Raw genomic sequence first — 14,110 nt, forward strand, 5'->3', positions numbered from 1 at the left:
ACACATACACACACACATATACACACGCACAGACATTTGCTTAGTTCGACGAGCTGAGTCGAATGGTATATGACATTCGGCCCTCCGGGCCTCGGTTCAAAAGTCTGTTTTTGCAGTATATTGTATAGCCTTTCTATACGAGAAAGGCTAAAAAACATTTTTTACAAAATTTATATCTTTAGCCAAAACACTCGAGATGTTTGTTGCTTCAAAATGAAATAGAAAAAAAATTTCGTTGAAAACTTATTTTTAATTTGAAATCGGTACTACCCTCTCAATAAAAATAAAGGTGTTATTTTCAAAAGAAGTGTCATATATTCTTGTGAAACTGCTTCCAAGTTGAGCGAGCCATGTGTACTTGAGTTTGTAGCTATTCAATCGCTTCAAATCGCGAAAAAAAATTCACGCATGTCTTGTATACATGTTGTAGACATGATTTCTGAAAAAAAAAAACACTTTGGAAGTTCGGGAGACGGTTTGGCGAAATTGGACAATCATTACCTGATCATTCATTGATATGCCATTCTTTACGACATAACGACACGTGTTTTTTAAAACGAAAAATTTCGATTCCACAGTCGTACATAATGTTTCTGGGGAGACATACATTACGATTAGTTTTATTGTCAACAAAACACCGAAATTGAAATTGATAACGTAATCTCAGAAGAAATTTCACTTCAAGCGCGAGGTTCATCAAATGAAAGATTCTCTTATATTAAAAATTACCTAGTGGTGTAATGATGCCTTTCTCATGTATAATATTGTGGACAATCGGCATAATCGAAGTCGGTTCATACGGCCACCAACTAACATTTTGAAGATTTTATACAATTTTACCATCGCACTCAAAATGACGATTTAAATGTTTGTTGTATCCGAAAAAATGCAGTAATTTTTGGTAGGACCATAAGACCAGAGATGCCAGGTAAAAGTTTCAAATATCTTCAAACAGGAGGGTTGCTAGGTCTGAATATCCGAAAAATAATCTGCAAGTGTCTTGCTGGCAACAATTTCTCTATACAGTGTAAGTAGCAAAACTGGCTTGGCGAGCAAAAAAAAAGGTCGCGACAATTTCAAAAGTCTGTCAATTATGACTAACGTCACCGAAAAATTCCATTTTCAAAAGTCTGCAAAAGTCGGTACAACTGCATAAGACCTTTCATTTGACCCTAAGCTTGAAAATAACGGTTTTGAGTCCAGTTTACAACATTTTTTACGGTTTTTGTTCCGCCAGTTTAAGTGACGGTGTACAATATTCAACACACTTTACCCTATAACTTCTGAAACAGAAGTCGGATCCAGATGAAATTCAGAAATTCCGTATGGGACCGTAACTCCTTTCATTTTAATTTTGTGGAAATCGGTCAAACCATCGCTGAGAAAAGTGAGTGAGATCTATTTTGGTATATATGCCCACTATTTCCGGTGCTTCCGTAACCGGAGATCGGGAATAAGGATAGTCGGAATAAGTTTGTTTAGTTGCGTACTGATAATATCTATCGATTTGTGTTGTTTTGAGATCGGTTTAGATAATTGTTTTACGTTTTGTGTTACACACACACACATACACATTGCTCAGCTCGATGAACTGAGTCGAATGGTATATAACACATTTTTTACTAGTCGGGTTTTCAAGTGATTACATAACCTTTCTATACGAGAAAGGCAAAAATCACTGAATTGCAGAAGTAAATAATCTTCATGGCAGTTATTACCAACAATCGTGTGCACAACAAAGCTGAAAAGTCACCACTGGTAACTGAGCATCCAATTTAAATCATAATGTAGAATTTAATCATAACCCACATTACATTAAAAAGCACAAGGTCCAGAACTACGCGACATTATGTCTATGAACAACATGCAGGACATCTGTTGTGCCTATTATTAGATCACCATGTAACGTTTTGATTGCAGATAGTATAGATAGTGATCATATATGTCATACTATAATTAAATTTATAATTATGAGCATAATAATTATTTATTAATATCATTATCATTATTATTATTATTATTATTATTATTATTATTATTATTATTATTATTATTATTATTATTATTATCAATATTTTTATATTTCGTAGCAGTAGTAGTAGTAGTAGGCGGTTTCAATCGGTTTTAATCGAACATCACCTTTTATGTCGTTTTCGCTACAGAAAACTAAAACTGACCCAGGGTAGTTTCTTCATACAAACACTTTTCACGAAACTGTGTTGATTTCGTACTTAGCAACGGGGGTTTGAGCAAACCTGATATAAAAATCAGGTTCGAAACTGACTCGATTTTCAGTTCAACAACGTTAAAATTAGGTTCGAAACTAGCTTCAAACAAACGGTTTGACAGCAGTTAGGGTAGAAACTGGGTTAGGTTTGGTATCAAGCGAAAACGACATTAGTGTACATGACAACTGAATACCTATTGTCATAGTACAGAAGACAGTGTAAGCAGTAATTGTTGAAACTGCGAATGCCATCTGGTGCTTGTAAATTGTTGTCTTTGACTCCTATAGGATCGTTCTAACGCATTCAACACATCCTACAGTTCAAAAATATTTATAAATTGCACGCGTATAGTAACAAAACTTTAGGTCAGTATTATTTTGATTAAATTGCACTACTATGATTTAATGACCCAAACAAATTATAGACAAGTACTTACTCAATGGGTCTTCAATGTTCAGAATCCGTTTGAATTTTATTGCAGTTGGAATTACTTTTTCCGAGAGCTCGTCCAATGACTGTAAATAGACGCATAGACAATCATTCCATTTATGTTGTTCTACAAATATGTTAGGTATAAATTTTGCTTGTTATTTGTTATTAACTATTTGCTAAAGGATATGTGCAGTGCGAGTAAATATAGAATAAATATTCCAGTATTTCCGATGTTTCAAATAGGAATCGTTTCTGAATGAAGTAATGCTAATTAGATTCTCGTCCTTTGGCCTTTCAGAGATTTTTTACCTTGAATCCTATTGAATTCAGCATTGTAACGACATCCGTTTTCCGTGGCCCAATGTGACGCGAAGCGAAATCTGGTTTATTAGGGAAAATCTCTTCCACTGTGGCATAATTTCGACGCAAATATTTAATACTTTGGATTCGATTATCTAATAATGAAAGTAGCAAGTGTCGCTGAGTACAAATTACTCTGGGTCGAAAGCATTGGTAAGATTTGCTCAAATTTATATTCTGCATTTTGTGCAATTTATTATTTTGACACACTATACACTACAATACAGCACAAATACTCAACAAAGCCCTATTATTTCACAAATCGAACACACACTCTGAGCACAATGTGCTATAACAACTGATCATTCACTGATGAGCAACCGATCTGATAGACCTTATGTGCAGAACTAAATCAAAACACTACGGTTCGTTGAGTTATTAAAAGTTTCAGCCTTATCAATATCACGAATATGCTATTCTGAAACCTTGACCAAACCAATTTATTCTTGTGGTGTGATTACGACAATGATGCTTCGAGCTGGTATTGTATTCGAATATATTTTCGATTTCTTTATATTATTGCCAAATAAAAATGTATTCATTAAATTAATCTAATTAGGCGATTAAATCAATTTGACTAATTGAACTTATCGAATGCTCTGGTTTATTAATAACAGAAGGGACAACTAAGACAAAAGATAAAAAATCAGGCAATGAAAAGCTGAGTTCAAAATTTTGTTTCCACGATTCGGATATTTTTGCGTTATATTAATTATATTTAATTATTAGTATAATTTTTCAATCGACAGATTATCGGTTGGAATACCAAATGAATTGTAGTTTAATGTCGTAAAAATTATTGAAAGCAAGAAGAATTTAGTCATAGCCATAAAAACACATTTGTTAGCAAAAACATAACATAAGATTTCCAATCGTAAATTTACTTACGGAAAAATGGTTAAGTTTAAATCATCCTTATTTTTGATTTGCGGACTAGCTTTCTCACTCCAACCTGAAAATTGGTTACAATTAACCATTTTGAATGGTATTTATTTTTATACTTGTGTTCTAATACCCCAAATAGTTTATAACAGAAGGAAGGGGGGTATACGTAGGGTTCGATTTTTCACAATAGTCACTAGTTACGGGTTGCCGTTTTCGGAACACTCACGCATTCAAACAGTCATGTTATATAATTCGTTTCATTTAGTTACTTTTGGACACGATTTTAGGTAGATTCAATTACCGGAATCGAAAGTGTCAGCAATCATACGTTTATATTTCCGAAACCGAAAGCGTCAACAATTTGAGGATCATTTTGCCGAAAGTGATAATTCATCGGTAATTGAACAAAAACAAAAACGATGTGACAAAGCCTCATTAGATATTTTAACAATTAACCGAAAATGTACCCTAGCGGAGGCTTTGATGCTTAATAGCTAATAAAGTCAATAAGTTCTCTTGCAAATCCCGTTCTGAGGATCATGCATCAATCTAAAAAAAGAGTAGTCTTTCTGGATTGAACGCGAATTTATTCAATATTTCAAATGATTGTAGGTCAACAAAACGGTCGTAAACACTATCATCAATAATTCAATAATTATCAATAAATCACTTTCAACCACGATATGAAGACAATTGTACAATTCGACGAAATGACCCTCTCGGCGACATCTTATTCGGCAAAATCACTCTTTCGGCCAAAATGGATTTCGATGAAATGACCCTCACTCCAACAAGTTCACCTTCCAACTTCGTCTTAGACTCGTCAGTGCAGTGAATCGCTAAACAGACGTAAAGTTATGTGTCCTAAGCACAAACTTAGGATAACCCCTAAACAGTGTTGGTGATTGCCGAAAATTTGTCAGAAGCTGCTTGATATTCATCAATATTGTATACAACATTTTCAATCCGGTAGAAGATGATACAAGAACTCGAGTCTCTCAATGCATGAACCGCGAGAGAATTTTTCTACATTTCTTCGCTCCACTTCATACTCTGAGTATTTCACGGCCCTTAAAAAAATTACAGTCTGATAATGATTGGTGCTGTGTGGATTTTACCAAGAGAGAATCGCAAGTTGACAATTATCGCAGAAAATCGAATCGATGATTCGACTTGATGATTCTCATACTAGGTTGCAATATTTCAAAACCCTTGTGAGGAGCATTCACATACATTTTCATAGACGTTGTGTCTTATACAAAGGTTATATGCACATAGTTAGAATAAGCGGCAATAGTAAAATGATTCTATCGCAATTATCCACTGCCCATACAGAATCGGATCGCGAAACGAGAATAAGCGACCGTTTGTTGCTTCAGAGAGAATCCCCACAGCAGCGAGCTAACCTTTGATTCTCAGACAGGTCATTGTGAGAAATTTGCTCTCGCACTGGTGTCTATTCTATGTTAAATGAGGTTTTTTGTTACTGCGATGATATCCGTCTCTCTTTGATGGCACTGATCAGGCGCGTATACAGGGGGGGGGTTTTAGGGGTTCAAACCCCCCCCCCCCCCCGAAACAAAAAATTATAACCCATGGGAAACATTGTGATATAAATTGTACATGTGTTGATTTATCACCATGTTCTAAAACCCCCCCCCGAAATTTTTTTCTGGCTACGCGCCTGGCACTGATTAAATCGTGTGAAGAGTTGCTAGGTTTCTTTGGTACGATAAAAGCCATCCTTACCCCTAAAAGACCATACCTGAATCGGCCAGTATTAGCCGAAAAAGACGTTTTCGTTCGGCACGTCAGTATAGACATGGCACTTGCACATTAAATTTTAAGAATCACGTAGAATATACGATCTCTAAGGCTTCCAAGATGCTAGGCTTCATATTTCGCATTACAAAGAACTTTAATAACATATATTGTCTTAAAGCACTATATTGTGCACTGGTTCGCTCTATACTCGAATATGCTGCAGTCGTCTGGGATCCCTATTATCAACTCGACATCCAACGCATAGAAGCTATTCAGCATAAATTTATTCGGTTTGCACTTCGCAGTCTTCCTTGGAGGGATCCCAACAACCTTCCCAGCTATATTGAGCGCTGTAAACTTATTGATTTAGACTTGTTATCCGTGGTGGATTTGTTACAATCTCAAACTGATTGCCCTGAATTGTTACATAAACTGAACCTAGCTATTAATTTTCGCAACCTCCGATCTCATCCATTTCTCAGAATTCAATCTGCTCACACTAATTACGGCTATAACGAATCGTTTCTAGTATGTGCCGTCTATTTAATAGATGTTCTCACTTGTTCGATTTTCACTTATCTCGCAGCACCGTGAAAAAATTGTTTCTGAATTACTTCTCTACTTCTTAAGTATTAAGGTTAGTGATAGGGGTAGTTTTAATTATCAGTAATAAGTTTATAACATAGTATTTGCTGGATTATTGTGATCTTTCCCACTCCGTCTCTCCACAATCTCCATTGGAAACTAACTAGATTCGCTCGTCGAAATTAACTCGGTCGTCTCTTCTACTTTCTCTTTGTTATCCACCATCCCCGTTTTTCGATCACTAACCAGATCCTCATGCCGATTCTAACCCCGTCGATAGACATGTCGTCTTCCACCATCTTTTTGGTCACTAATTAGATCTACATGCTGATTCTAACACCGTCGTTAGCCCACTCTCGTTTACCACCCCACCCCCTCACCAACGCTTATATAACATTTACCTATTCACTTTTTTCTTCTCTCTCACCTTTTAAGCAAGAGCGCTATTACTGCCCTGCAATGCTTAGTGTCATCAACTAGTTATAGATTTAGTTTCAATTGTTAGTGTTAAACCCAAATGTATCTGTTGGATCATTGTAATATGTTGATACAAATGATGAAGAGTTTTTATCCCCGCTGGAGAGAAAGATTCAGTTTTTGCAATGTAGCAACGTACATCGAACATGGTCTACATCCTGGCCGTCACCCGACCGATACCCTATATCCAAACATCTTCTCTGTCCATCAAATACTAGTCCTCTCGCTTTATACCTATTTCTCCGATCAAGCATTGAGTAGGAGAGTGTATTTATAATCGCTTGTCACCTTCTTTAATGGTGCCAGTCGCTGGCTGGACATCGTCAGCGACAGACCCCTATGAAGGTTGTATTGATTGTCTGCCCTTTCCTACCAGAAGCAGATTGTTACGAAAAATCAAACCGCAATTGTTTTTAACGATTTATTAATTTTAGTTTGACGTAAAGCCGCCATGACTAAATTCAGTTTTTGCAATGACTGAGCGGAAATATATATTGGAGAAGTCAAGTGAAAGAAAAACTAACAGAGAAGATGAGTTTTTTGGAAAAAGATACGCTCAGAGACAGGACTCGAACCTGCGTTCTTATGCATTCCGTGCATACGCGCTACCATTTCGCCACTCTGATCTTGCTTTAGCCACACTAAAACTCACAGACATAGTAGCAACGTACATCGAACATGGTCTACATCCTGGCCGTCACCCGACCGATACCCTATATCCAAACATCTTCTCTGTCCATCAAACACTAGTCCTCTCGCTTTATACCTATTTCTCCGATCAAGCATTGAGTAGGAGAGTGTATTTATAATCGCTTGTCACCTTCTTTAATGGTGCCAGTCGCTGGCTGGACATCGGCGACATTCTTGCTTGTCGTGACCGTACATACAAAATAAATTTATTTTATTTAATGTAATTTATAATAGCATATAACTTGATAAAAACAGTGTTTAGATGAACTAATGAATACAACCATAATAATATGATATTCGATTTGAAAAATTGATCATTTTCGACCTTAAAATCGGCATAACCGTCTGGACGTTGAGTTACCTTTGACTTCATGGAACAGTACCAGTCTGAGGTGGACAATGCGGAAATGGCTGCTACGGCCCGAGATAAAGCATCCGGAAGACATTGTCCTTGCCCTTCCGGAGCTCGATAGACATGTCGTAGAGATGCAGTTCTAAACTCCAACGACTCAAACGAGAACTGGTTTTCCATTTAGTCTTCAATATTCAAGTAACTGCCGACGAATCAGTTACTAGACGAAAATGATAGCCTTCCTAGTACCCTCGGAAGTGTTCAACCCGCAATATCACCGCCAGACCTTCCTTTTCAGTGACATGGTAATTCCTTTGGGGAGTGATTAGTTTATGCGAAAAATATGCAACTATTTTCTCACCCTCAGGATACTTCTGAACCAGAACGGCAGCGACTGCAACATCACAAGCGTCCGTCTGTAGGATGAATTCTTTGGAGAAGTCTGGCGGGACCAAAACTGGAGGAGCGACAAGAAATTCCTTAATTTCAAGGAACGCGATTTCTGCTGCGGAGGTCCAAACTATATTCTTGGATTTCGTTTGCAACAAATCGGTTAAAGGTGCTGTTACTTCACTAAACCGATCGATGAATCGGCGGTAATAGCACATGCCGAAGCTTCGTTACGGTGACCGGCCTCTCGTAATCGAGAATCGGTTGAATTTTGTCTGGATTCACTTTCAATTCATCCTGATTCAACAAATACCCAAGAAACTTCAGTTCAGGAACTCCAAAACGGGATTTAGCAAAATTTATTGTTAAATTGGCTTTTGCTAGACAGTCGGCCACGGCTTTGAGCAACTGCGAGTGATGCTCAAACGTATCGCTCATCACGATAATATCATCGAGGTAAACGAATACGTAAGGTTCCCACTTCCCTCGTCCTGAAACTTGATCCATCAAACGAGCCAGAGTAGCTGGACTGTTGACGAGACCAAATGGTAGGCGAGTGAACTGGAACATACCTCTGCCAGGAACGCTAAAGGCAGTATATTTTCGACTATCCCTAGCCAGAGGTACCTGAAGGAAAGCTTCTTTAAGGTGGACAAATATTTGGCTTTAGGAAGACTGCCCAATATACGCCCCGGATGTGGCAAAGAATATGCATCACGTAGCTTCCGAAAAAGCATCAGACCTCTGAGACGCTAGAGCTCTATTTTCTTCGGATTGCTGCCGTAAGAAGCGAATCTCGTCCCTCATTTCGCACAAGACACGCAAGACAGAATGTCGTAAGGATCGGTGCCTGGTTGAGACGTGAGAACATCTGTACCCAGCAAATCTCCTATTACCTATCAGTTTATTCGGCTGCTCGGCCATCCATGGAAGTTGTCTATCAATGTCAACTTCTCTTTCTGAGCAGCCTAGATAGTCGTGTAGTGTTGGTAGCGGTTTCCCAACTGGCTAAGAATAATGCTACGGTTCACCTGTACCGGATATATACCACATAAGTCCACCAAACATGTAAGCCGTGTGGCATCCGGCGGAATTATTTTCTACCAAGAATTGATCCACTGGTTTCTTGTTCCATGTCGTAAAAGGACACAAAAATAGGAACCCTAAGTCAAGGTGCATTTCCGTGCCGAGGACTGAATGGCTGCAGGAGGTTAAACAATGCAGTCGTGAACGGAATATCTTGGGTTTTCCCTTACTGGATACACGCAATGCTTAGCAATCGACATCTTTGTTCATCGCTTCGACAAGCAGAGATAACAATGCTAAGTGTCTGTGGGTGTCCTCAAGGTGGTGTACTATCCCCACTTTTATGGAACCTAGTCGCTGATGGTTTGTTAACGAAACTCAATAACCTTGGATTTCCGACTTATGGTTTTGCCGACGATTAGCATATATTGATGACTGGTATAAGCATTACCACTCTCTTTGATTTAATGCAGCAAGCCCTGCGATCTGTTGAACAATGGTGTTGCCAAGTTGGATTATCTGTAAATCCGGGAAAACATCAATAGTGCTTTTCACTCATCGTAGGATAATCACAGGAGCTCGTCCATTACAGTTCTTCGGTTCAGAGGTCAATGTGGTTGATCAAGTTAAATACGTCGGAGTTATTCTTGATTCAAAACTGCATTGGTCTGCTCACATTGACTTCCGGATTACATTCATTGGATCTACACAACTATCGTTAGACCAATTTTAGCATACGGATGTCTTGTATTGTGGCAGAAAGAAGAAGTTGCGGCAGTGCAGTCAAAGCTAAATCATCTCCAAAGGATGGTCCTAATGGCGATGACAGGAGCATTCACGACAACTCTTACTGCTGCTCTAGAGGCGCTACTCTGCATTAAACCACTACACGTGTTTCTAAAACAAGAAGCATTACCTTGTGCATACCGTCTTAAGGTTACATGGCTTTGGAACAGTAACCCTTTAGACTATGCTACTAGCCACACTCGTTTGTGGTCTCAAATGGTTACCTGGGATGAGTATTTACTCGCTCCTAGTGACCTAACATTCACATGCAGTTTTCCTTTCAAAACATTCAATGTGAGCTATTCTCTTCGTGAGGAATGGTTGACTGGTTATTTGGAACGACAACTTGATGAACACATAGTTTGTTATACGGACGGATCTCTGTTGATTGGTCGTGCTGGTGCTGGTGTCTAGTGTCGTGAAATAAGACTAGAGCAGTCTCATTCACTTGGTAAATACTGTACTGTGTTCTAAGCAGAAATCTACGCGATTCTGTGTGGAATACAATCGGCACTTCAGCAGAGGATCTGTGGTAAACGAATTTATTTTTGTTCCGACAGTCAGGCAGCTTTAAAAGCACTCAGTTCGAATGATTCACGGTCGAATCTAGTGATTGCATGTCGAACTCAAATTAAAGACCTTACCATCTCAAATGCTGTTTACTTCTTATGGGTACCCGGCCATTCTGGTATTACTGGAAATGAATGGGCTGATGAGTTGCCTAGAGCTGGTACAACAAATGATTTCGTTGGTCCGGAACCAGCTTTACTACTTTCAACTAGTTCTCTAAATCCTCGCGGGGGCTGGAGGTTTTATTAACTGTGCATCGTTCATCAGAAAGAACGCACATAGTAACAAACCTAAATAGGTTTTACAGCAGACTGTTCGGGACCTCGTAGAGGTTCAGAATGTACTTCTGCTTCCACTAAATGTGATCCCCAGTAGATTGTTCAGCATGCCTTAGGGGTGCCGAATTTACTTCTGCTTTTTGGTGTTTTTGTGTCGTCAATTCTCCCCATCCTCCTAGTCCAAACCTTACCATTTCCCTTCAATCCTTCCCTTTTATATATCGCGAAAATGATGCTAAAAACCAATTGATGGCAAGGCACAAATCTACAAATATCAAGGGGAACGTGCCATGTGAGCCAATTTGTTCTGACTCCTGATTCCAACTCAAAATTATAAAACTTTAGCCATCACAACCGAAATTTGAAAAAGTATGCATAAACTTTTTCGCATTTTTTTTATTGCTTGCGCGCTGCTGTCTCGTATTGAGATGTTATGAGAAATGCACGGTGGACATGGTGGCATTTTATCGTGAGCAGAAATTACATATCAAATAATGACACGAATTATGCAGCATTGGGTTTTGTGTTGAAATAAAAACGAGTTGCAAACAATAAAATGGGTATTGTAAGAAATCGTTTATTTTCTAAGTAACTGTCGTTTATAGTATTAGTAATGTACAAGTCTCTTAAGTTCAATGCATCGATGTTATTGAAGCAATTGCTGTGCCAATAATGCATGGCTGTGTAATATCATATAATAGGTATTACTTCAGAATATACTGTTCAAGATACCGAAAATACTTGAATGTTTTCATGTCTTCAATCGTTCTTTTTGAGGGAGAATCCATACTTACCTAACAGCCATAGGCCTGGGGTGTCCTTTGCTGTATCAAGCATACGTCCAGGGCCGGTGAAACATGTTAAACCCAGGTGGGTAATTTTTCATTCTGCGGAGAACGACCCACTATTTCAAAGTATTTCTCTATTCTAATGGAAATGATATTTATCCCTAAAAAGTGCAGTCGTTTTTTAAAATAAAATATTGATTCTATAAAACTTTTCATGAAACGCGTAAATTAGAAGTTTGAAGAGTTTTCGGTACTAAGTTTTAAAACAAAATTTCGCATCTAACCTGGTTTCAAAATCACTGCCAATATTTGTTTTCAATTCAAAGTACCAACCTTCAAAGAACATTTAACATCAATAGCACCACGAACACTGAATCTATCGACATATAAGTGACGTTACTAATTCATTTATGAAAAATGGAAATAACTAATTCAGTGTGTTACTAAAACATTGCTTTTTAAAGGGAAAAACGCACAAGCCCAGCTATGGCTTGAGAAGTGTTTTCCCCACTAGGATCCATTAAAAAAGAAGGTTTGTGGTATTTTGATTTTGAACGTGGCTAAATGAAGCAGCCAACCGGAAAAAATTAAGCAAGTTTTGATAATCGTGATGTATGAACGCAAAATCAAAGTTCGTGAGATTAGATATGCTGAGATCGTTAGCACATGAACTGAAAGTTCTTTTACAATCTTGTACGAAAATTTGAGCATAAAAAAATCGTTGATGAATAAAAAATAGGCTTGCACAAATTATGTTTTTCTGGTTAGTTCCTGAACTGTTTGAACGATGTGTTAGCAACTTTTACTTCTTTTCTGAACCACACAGAGTTCAAGTTAGCGAAAACACTCATTGAAACGCAGAATTTTAATGGAAACCGTGAACTTGTATGTATTTGTTAGAAAAAACCATGACAAAGATTTTCGTTACTAACTGAAGTTTCGATCACCAATTATCTGAAATATGATTTTATAGATAATAGATTCATCTACTCCAATGGAAGTGTAGAAATATTTTTAATGCAGTTTATGTAATTATATGGAAAATAAATTAAAAATGATTGAGATATAGATGTTCATAACCGGAGCACTGTTTGTACGGTTCTCAGTATTTTGAATTTGCACACCGGTATAGAAAGCAAAAACGTAGTCATCCGCCCGATTCTCTCGATCCCCGTCCCTGTCTACCGTCTTTATTGGAACTAACAAGATCTTTTTTTATCACTAACTTTTTCATTCTCCTTTCCCCCGTCTCTTCACATCTCGATGGCAAATAATTAGATATCGGTCGTATTAAGACATGCTGTTCCCACATCTCCTTGTTACCTCGTTTTCCACAATATTTACTTCTCTTTCATTCTCTTCAGTAACATCACCATCACCGCCAACGGAGAACTGCTCCAGTCGATGACTAGGCTGCGGGCCACCCGCCGAGTCTTCGTAGTAGGGATGGTACTCGGAAGGCAAAGTATCGATACCTAGGGTATCGGGATACCGAAATTTTGGGAATCGATACAAGGTATCAAAAGGCAATAAAGTATCGATACCCGTAAGTATCAATTGATACTTGCAAAGCAATCATTTCAAAATAAAATAAATGAATGAATTCGCGATTTTTGGTCCATGTCAAAGATTAGCCCCACGCCACTTTGTGTTGGAGCCATGATGATTTCACATTTCACATATTTTCTTAAAAATTTTCATGTCATAACCTTTATGTCGATACATGAATACTACACTAAAAGCCAATTTCTATTGCAATTACGACGGTACCGAGGACGGACTGAACGGGCGCACCAGGCTCGCGCATGTATTGGTATGACGTGGACTAGCCGTCATTGAAATTCGTTCTCGACAATCTCGCGTCGTCCCACAGGCGCACTGAAAGAGAGTGCAACGAGTATAAAAAATTAAAATAATTGAATCTTCAGTGAGTGTGGCCTTTATGTACGTGTTTTCTCTCATTACACTCTCTTTCAGTGCACCTGTGGGACGAAGCGAGATTGTAGAGAACGCATTTCAACGACGGCTAGTCCACGTCATACCAATACATGCGCAATCCTGGCGCTTCAGCGAAGTCGAAGAAAAAGAAGTGAGGTGGGCTGTGTCAGAAACATAACCGGACGACATGGCATACGAATAAAATTAATTCTGGACCTAAATCCTGAAACTCAATTTTGATGATAGACTCTGGAACTGAATTCTGAAACTAAGTCCAAGAATTAAATTCTGAATCTAGATTGTTGAACTGATCACTGGACTTGAGATCTGTAACTGAATTCGAGACCAGGATTCCTCGATAGTCCGATTCAGGATTCAATTTTCAAAATCGGATCTAAAATTTAGCTTCGAAACTGAGTTGTATAATCCAGATCCGAAATATAGTTCAGGAATCTTCAGAATCTAGTCTCTTAATTCAGTAAAAGTGCAAAAGTGAGTTTTGTATTCTAATTCTAGCCCAGCATTCTTTAACTGAAACCTTGTTCTGGAAAGCATTTTAGA

General features: G+C 38.1%; 1 protein-coding gene across 2 annotated transcripts in view; it reads right to left on the minus strand.

Moving 5' to 3' along the window:
• LOC131440607 (glycine dehydrogenase (decarboxylating), mitochondrial) overlaps positions 1 to 3,369 on the minus strand; it is a 29,540-nt gene extending 26,171 nt beyond the window's left edge. For both annotated transcript variants that reach the window (XM_058612041.1, XM_058612042.1), the window contains exons 1-2: positions 2,970 to 3,369; positions 2,665 to 2,743 (exon numbers count right to left, since the gene is read on the minus strand). In XM_058612041.1, the coding sequence (XP_058468024.1) occupies positions 2,665 to 2,743; positions 2,970 to 3,203 (313 nt within the window). In that variant the 5' untranslated portion in view covers positions 3,204 to 3,369. The remainder of the gene's footprint in view (positions 1 to 2,664; positions 2,744 to 2,969) is intronic.
• Between the last annotated feature and the right edge of the window lie 10,741 nt (positions 3,370 to 14,110).

This window comes from Malaya genurostris, chromosome 1 (genome assembly GCF_030247185.1).
Source record: "Malaya genurostris strain Urasoe2022 chromosome 1, Malgen_1.1, whole genome shotgun sequence".
NCBI classification, from domain to species: domain Eukaryota; kingdom Metazoa; phylum Arthropoda; class Insecta; order Diptera; family Culicidae; genus Malaya; species Malaya genurostris.